The sequence below is a fragment of the Pyrus communis genome, chromosome 9, assembly GCF_041283825.1.
Source record: "Pyrus communis isolate YQ-2024b chromosome 9, ASM4128382v1, whole genome shotgun sequence".
NCBI lineage: Eukaryota > Viridiplantae > Streptophyta > Magnoliopsida > Rosales > Rosaceae > Pyrus > Pyrus communis.
The window spans coordinates 27,805,978-27,813,868 of NC_142573.1; the positions used below are offsets into that span (position 1 = coordinate 27,805,978).

General features: G+C 36.6%; 1 protein-coding gene across 1 annotated transcript; it reads left to right on the top strand.

The window, feature by feature from the left end:
* Nucleotides 1-5,483: 5,483 nt before the first annotated feature.
* Nucleotides 5,484-7,625, top strand: LOC137740804 (2-methylpropanoate--CoA ligase CCL4-like). The gene is made up of 2 exons (XM_068480606.2): nt 5,484-7,237; nt 7,333-7,625. Exons 1-2 carry the CDS (start codon nt 5,547-5,549, stop codon nt 7,343-7,345), a joined length of 1,704 nt encoding a protein of 567 aa, XP_068336707.2. The 5' UTR covers nt 5,484-5,546; the 3' UTR covers nt 7,346-7,625.
* The last annotated feature ends 266 nt before the right edge of the window (nt 7,626-7,891 follow it).

Sequence of the window (7,891 nt, forward strand, 5' to 3'; positions counted from 1 at the left end):
TCGAGGATGCGGCGGATGTAATTTTTATTGGGGAATATCAATAAATTTAATTATTTAATGGTTGCACTGTCAAATTTCAGGCGATCTGCAATGTTCATATCCCCGGGTTTTCTGGGCAGTGGAAGTGGTGATGATCAATATTTCCTCACAACACTCCAGACTGGTGGTGGTGTTTCGTTTGGAATTTACCTACCTGCCCCTCCTCAGCTCAAAATTGTTTTCCTTTTAACTGTTAAAAAAGAAGAAGAAGATAATATTGGGTAAACTAAATTTTTAAATCAAATTTGCATGTGTGTGACTAATAAAAAATAAAAAATAATCACGTTAATGAACACTTAGATAATAATCTAATCACCAACAACTACATCATTTGGTTTACATAATTTGGTATCCTCATCATTATCCTAAAAATAATCGTTTTATTGAACAAGGACTTTAAAATAACAGTAATGTTAGGGAGATCAAAATTTTAAAAAATAAATTTGCAAACCAAATGACGTGTCATCCATAGAAAATAAGCATGTTAATGAATGTTTAAGTAATAATTCAATCATCAATAACCACATCATTTGGCTTGTAAATTTAATTAAAAATTTTTGATCTCTCTAATATTATCCTTAAAATAATCGTTTTTGGATTGTGTGAGGGTTCTTCAACAAGGCGACATGATGTTTAGGGTTTATCTCAACTGCGGATGTTTTTCATCCGACCGACTAAAATAGTCAATCTAAAGACTTGCACTAACATGATCTGTAGGTGAGTGACTTCAGATTCTTTTATTTAATTTCTTTATTTTCTGATTTGTGTCATTTACTAAGCTATCCCTAATCTATTTGACCTTTTTTGCGGGATTTTTTTTTATAGAAGGGCATCTTAGGTGTTTCAGGATGTTTCACAAAATCTTGCTGCTCACGTTATACATGGAAATTTTGAAAGATAGACAAAAACCATTGGTCCTTTACATTTGGTCACATGTAAATCATTTGTTGGTAAATTTGTTCACAGTAGATTGAGTGCTGTGGGTAAGAGTAGCTTAAGTTCATTGACATATTCCAAATAACATCACGGCGTTTGAAGGTGACAATGGAGAATTTTCCTCTTGGAAACAAGCATGTTTTTAAAGACAAATTTTTCAATTGACGCCATTAGTGTTATGTTAGATTAGATTCTCTTATCTCAATCTCATCCGTTGAAACAAACAAACCCCAATTTCGCCCTCCAAAATTATTTGATTTTCACATATAACACAAATTTACCTAGGACCAATTGGTAAATTAGGATCATACAATTTTGAAAAAAAATTATTTGAAAATTTCACCCACCAATGCCCATGAACGTTAAATCAATTTGAAAATTTAATTCTTACGGAATTTAAAAGAATTATTACTTACCTAAATTGCAAGAAAAATAAGTAAGAAAAAAGAATTAAAAAATAATAATAAAAGAAGAGTATAAGTGTATTCGCAAGTGGAGGAAGAGTGATAGAATTTTGCTCACATGAGTTGCTACTTTTTTTGTGGGATCCACTGTTTTTTGGGGCTGGATGTAGCCCGATTTTAGTTACTAACCTCAGTGGTGGATCTAGCCCTGTTTTCTATCTCATTGGGGATGAAATTTCTCGCTAAGACTTGAAATGTAGTAGCCTCATGGAGAATAGAGTCCTCATTGAGGATGCTCTTAGATCCCTTCCCGTTGTTACCTATCCCGCTTTCTTATGTGACTAGAGCGGTATTGATTGCATTCAGGACTTCTCTCTTTTAACTCTTAATTTGAGTAAAATACGGAGGAAAAAAAAAATGAGTAACTTATTTATTTATTTTGAAAAACGGGTTACTTTATTACTAAAACACAACAAAATTACATAACAGAGACCCAAATACATAAACCACAGAAGCAAAAGAAGGACCTCCATTGTAACCGGAGACCTCTAATGTAACTTGAAAAAGGAAAATTCAATTTTCCAGACAACAAACTAAATAGATATGACGATGGGCTATAGCAAGTAGCCTCCAATGGCCCCATCTAGGAAATCAGTTGTTTATCGTCCCAGTCCTACCCCTTGGGGCCAGGTTAGCGATTCGGTCTTTCCCTAATATCAATCAATTTTCTCAACTTCGTTTAAACAAATGAAAACGTAACAATACGACCCTTATGATTAAATAATTTATCAGATAGCACATTTCATCAATAACAATTATAAAGGAGTAATGATATACTTGTCATATTTTTTTATACCTTATTGGTACTATTTTTCTAAGACCAACTCCAATAATTGAGGTTAAAATCTTAATTTTAGCTCAAAAAATTCAGGACTTGTTTAGTATTTTATCCAAAAACTTTGATTGTTCCTAAAAAATTTTTCAAAAGACATCCCTTAAGATCAATTTTCCTTTTAAATCTCAAAATTAAAAAATCTACGTGGTTAAATTTAAAAAAAAAAAGAAGTTTTTCTTAATTTAAATTCAAACTACCTTATAGAAATTGGAGGAGAGACACAAGTGGGAAAGAGAGAAGAAAGGAAACGGTTGGCAAGCAAAGAGAAAGATAGGAAGTACGCGAGGAGGTGAGGGGAGGGAAGAAAGAGAGGGTGATGAGAGAGCATAAAAATAGGGGTGTGATATCCACACATCCCTTTTTACTTCTCAAACAAATTTTTAATTTTTGACTGTTGGATCGGTTAAATTGAAGAAGATTAATTGACAAAAATTAGCAAAGGGTGTGTGAGAAATAAAAATGAGTGTGTGTATATCACACCCCAAAATACGGTAGAGAGAGATAAGACAGAGGGTGAGGAGAGAGATTAGACAAAGGGTGATGATGTGAGGAGAGAGATAAGACAACGAGGGTTAGGAGAGAGAAAGAGCAAGAAAAAAATGTTGAGGAGAGGGAGCAGAAAAAGACATAAAAACTCTAAAAGCTCACTTTTAATGTTTTTAAATTTGTTTTGAATACAATTTTTAAAAGGAGTCATTCTAAACAAAAATTCAAAGTCTAAAACTCAAAATGTGTTTTTGAATTTAAAAAGTTGAACTCAAGTAGGATACCAAATATGCCCTTAGGTTTTAACTTATAAACAGTTTTTCTCTTCCAATGGTTTTGGCTTAAAGATTTAACATAAAATTATTAAAAAATGATTTTAGCCTTTTTTTTTTTGGGTAACTTCTTTAAAAATAAAATTTTTGTAGATTATCCTAATTTATTTTTATGAATATTTTAAAAACAAATACATAGATGGGTAGGAAAAAAAAAAGTAAGAATTGTTTGATGAAAAAGTGAATTTTGTATGTATGTTTGAACAAATACATATGTATTTATAGAGTTTTTAGGTGAATTTTGATCGAACAATTGTTTTAATTGTTTTAGCCTTTGGATTTAACTTTTGGTTGTTGAATTTTTTTTTCTTTTACCATTAGATTTGCTCATATTCGATCTCAACAACTTTCAACCACGTGGGTCATTCGATAAAAAAAATAATCTTTGGTCTTTCCACAATTGGACGACAGAGTCGGCAACTAGGTCTCAGCACTTGGTCCAGACACTAATCTTACCTCATTTTTTAGCTAAATTTAGCCCAAAATTTTTTTATCCAAAACATTTTTTTAGCTCAATTATTGAAGAAGCTTTAGGCGAGTTTAACACTTGAATTTTGAGTTTTAACCCAACCATGGGAATTGATATAATAGATATAGGGATCATCAACACATGTGGATCTTATCTTTATTAGAAAAATGATACAAGTATGATATAAAAAATGTGATAAAAATAATATTTTTGTTTATAAAGTGCCCGTAGTTGTTGGTAAGATTCTTAATTACCAAAAAATGAGTGATGTTATGAGAATCACATTTCACATCTAACTCGTCTATCAAAAAGAGATGGGGCCCACAGAATAAATGATTTAGTATTAATCAACAGTGAAAAAAAAGAAGAAAAAAGAAGCTTGGTTTAGTATTCGTCGATCGTAAATTAGAGCATTTTTAATAGAAGATACAAAATATTTTAGAGATTTTTTAGTTAAAATGGTTTATGAGATTTGCTTAATTTGGTTTAGTATTCGTCAACTGTAAATTAGAGCGTCTTCAATGGAAGATACAAAATATTTTAGAGGCTTTTTAGCCAAAATGGTCCATGAAATTTGCTTAACTCCTTATTTTGGTTCCTAAGATTTGAAATCAATATAACTGGTCCCTGAGATTGTCCATCATCAATCATTTTGGTCCTTCCATGAATAGTTATGTTAAATAAAAATTTAAATAACAAAACTACCCTCATTTTGGTAAACAATAGGCCAAAATGATTTGACAAAAATTGAGGGTATTTTGTCATTTTATTCTTATTTAATGGAGATTTTTCATCAAAGAACCAAAATGATTGATGGTGGACAAACTTAATGACCAATACTATCGATTTCAAATCTCATGAACTAAAGTGAGGAGTTATGCAAATCTCAGAAACCATTTTAGCTAAAAAACCTACTTTAAATATGCATTTTACATTTCTCATTGGTTGGACAGTTCTAACAAAAAGGATATAAGTAAATGGTAGCTTATCCACGAACCCAATTTTTTTTTTTTACACACCTCTCTAAATTTTTGGTTATCCGATCAAATAAATTGATGAAGATTAGTGGATAAAAATTAACATGGTGTATGAAATGTAAAAAGAGAAGGGTAAATAACATTATCCTAATTAAATAAAAATATAAAAGAAAAAAAAGAAAGAAAAGAAAAGTAAACGAAATTTCAAATCACATCTTTGATTTTTACATCTTCCAAATATATAAAATGAATTATAAATTATATTTTAAATTTAGGGGTGTGATATCCACACACCTAATTTTATTTCTCACACACCTTTTTAATTTTTAGTCGTTTGATTAAATGAATTGAAGAAAATTAACGGACATAAATTATCAAGAAGAGTATGAGAAGTAAAATAAGGTGTATGGATAGCACATCCCTAAATTTATGTCTCTTCGTTGGAAAGCTCCAACATCTTTTACTCATGTTAATTGAAAAAAAAAAAAATTCCTTGTATTAATATGATGTTTTCAACTTGAGAGATTTTTAGTAGGCTCGGAACACCACATAATGTTACACAATTGAATGGAGACTTAAAAAAAATTCCGATTGTATAATGACATATAGTGTTTTACCTGATGTTCCGAACATATTGAAAAAAACTCTCTTTGAACTGATTTAAATAGTTGATTATCTTGTCCACAAGTGTTTTTGTTGGGAAAATTGTTTAATGTGCCCAAATACTATTTTATACATCAAGTATCATGATATCGGTGATAATTTTTGTTTGTTGGGGAAATCTTTGATGTATCTCGTCCTCTTTCACTGAAAAATATCTGTTGTTGGGCCAAAAGTCATCGCAACATGGTCCACTTGTCAAACACCGAGTATACACTTATTGTCCTTTTCTGTAATCTGAATGTATATATATATGTTATATAACGAACCCCAACCGCAACACCAAAACCACTTCCTCGCTTCCTCTCTCTCTCTCTCTCTCTCATTGTCAGTTACGTTAAACTCGCAATGGAGCAGCTCAAACCAAACCCTGCAAATCTCTGCCCTCTCACTCCTCTCACCCTGCTAGAAAGGGCAGCCATCGTCTACGGCAATTGCCCCTCCATCGTCTACACCACCACCACCTACACGTGGTCCCAAACACACCGCCGATGCCTCCAGCTGGCCTCCTCCCTCTCATCCTACCTCGGCATCAAAAAATCCCAAGTCGTCTCTGTATTCTCCCCCAACACCCTTGCCATGTACGAGCTCCACTTCGCCGTCCCCATGGCAGGAGCCATCCTCAACACCATCAACACCCGCCTCGACGCCCGCACCGTCTCCGTCATCCTCCGCCACAGCGAATCAAAACTCATCTTCGTCGACCACCTCTTTGCCTCTCTCGTACTGGAAGCCCTCTCGCTCTTCCCACCTCAGCTCCCTCGTCCCCAACTCGTCCTCATCACTGATCATCCAAGGGACGGATCAATCCCAACCGTCGATCATTTCATCGACACTTACGAGAGTCTAGTGGGAAAGGGGGATCCGCTGTTTAAGTGGGTCCGGCCGGTTTCCGAGTGGGACCCAATCGTTTTAAACTACACGTCCGGAACGACGTCGGCTCCGAAGGGGGTTGTGCATTGCCACAGAGCCGTTTACAACGTGGCCCTGAGTTCCCTCACGGACTGGTCCGTGCCCAAAAACTGCGTCTACCTGTGGACTCTACCGATGTTCCACGCAAACGGGTGGTGCTTCCCGTGGGCCATGGCCGCCGTCGGCGGGACCAACATTTGCGTCCGCAAATTCGATGGCCCAAAAATCTACGAGTTAATCGAAGCTAACGGCGTCACCCACATGTGCGCCGCGCCCGTCGTGCTCAACATGCTCATCAACACCCGGAGGTCCGACCCGCTCCGAAATCCAGTTAACATTCTTACCGGTGGGGCTCCGCCGCCTTCGAGCGTCTTGCTCAAGGCCGAGTCGATCGGGTTCGTAGTGGGTCACGGGTACGGGATGACCGAGACAGCGGGGGTTGTGCTGTCATGCGCATGGAAGCCGGAGTGGAACAAACTCCCGGCGATGGAGCAGGCGAGGCTGAAAGCGAGGCAGGGGGTGATGACGATCGGCATGACGGAGGCGGATGTGGTGAATCCGGATTCGGGTTTGAGTGTGAATCGGGACGGGTCGGAAATCGGGGAGATAGTTTTGAGAGGCGGGTGCCTGATGCTCGGGTATCTGAAGGATGCAGCGGGAACTGCCAGCTGTATGAAAGACGGCTGGTTTTATACAGGTGACGTGGGGGTGATGCATCCGGATGGCTATTTGGAAATCAAGGACAGATCCAAGGACGTTATTATAAGCGGGGGTGAGAACATGAGCAGCATAGAGGTCGAGTCCGTGCTGTATGGGAACCCAGCTGTCAACGAGGCGGCGGTCGTGGCAAGGCCCGACGAGTTTTGGGGGGAGACGCCGTGCGCATTCGTGAGCTTCAAGAGTGGCGTCAGCCCAAAGCCAACGGAGAAGGAGATCATTGAGTATTGCAAGGGGAAGCTGCCGAGCTTCATGGTGCCAAAGACGGTAGTGATTAAGGACGAGCTTCCCAAGACTTCCACCGGGAAGATTCAGAAGTTTTTGCTGAGGGAGATTGCCAGAGGTATTGCGCTGTCTTCGTTATTTCCGCCGCTGGCGGCAGTGGCGGCGTCGCGGACGACAAATAGGATGTAAGGGAAACCTCGGACGAGTTTCGTATTTTGTTTTATAAAGTTGACTAAAATTAGCAAAGATTCTAAATTATGGTGGTTAATTTATTTTGCAGGTGCATCGCATGATGACGTTGGACGTTGGAAGCATTTTGGTTTGCCGGATTTGAGATGGCGGGAAGTTTGGACTACGTACATGCTTATGATATTTGCTAGGAAAATTACGTGCATGCTTTTGGCGGCGGAAATGGTCATATCAGTTGTAGTTTGCCATCTCTGACTACGTAACCTTATACATATACATACATATGTATGTATATATAATTTTTGTTTTTTAATTTTATATCTGTTGTTAAAATAAATTTCAAGTACGAATCTCATTTTTTAATAAATTTAAGGGTTCTTTAAATATTGATCCTCACAACTTATGTTTTCTAAACATAAACCCGCATATAATTAAACATCCAACAAAAACCCAAATGTCAAATAAATTGCCACTAAGAATAACCTACTATTACAAATTATTTACAATTTTTACCACAACCCCTTTATCCTTTTCTCACGCACTTGAATTTTAGCTTCAATCAAGGGCATTAAAATCTTATTAATCATCCTAATGTTTTTTAATAATTTTTTTAATCTCTATACAATCTAATGCATTACCTTAAGAGTTGG

Excerpts from the sequence above, each read along its gene's own strand:
- LOC137740804 (XM_068480606.2), top strand. The coding sequence starts at position 5,547 with ATGGAGCAGCTCAAACCAAACCCTGCAAATCTCTGCCCTCTCACTCCT.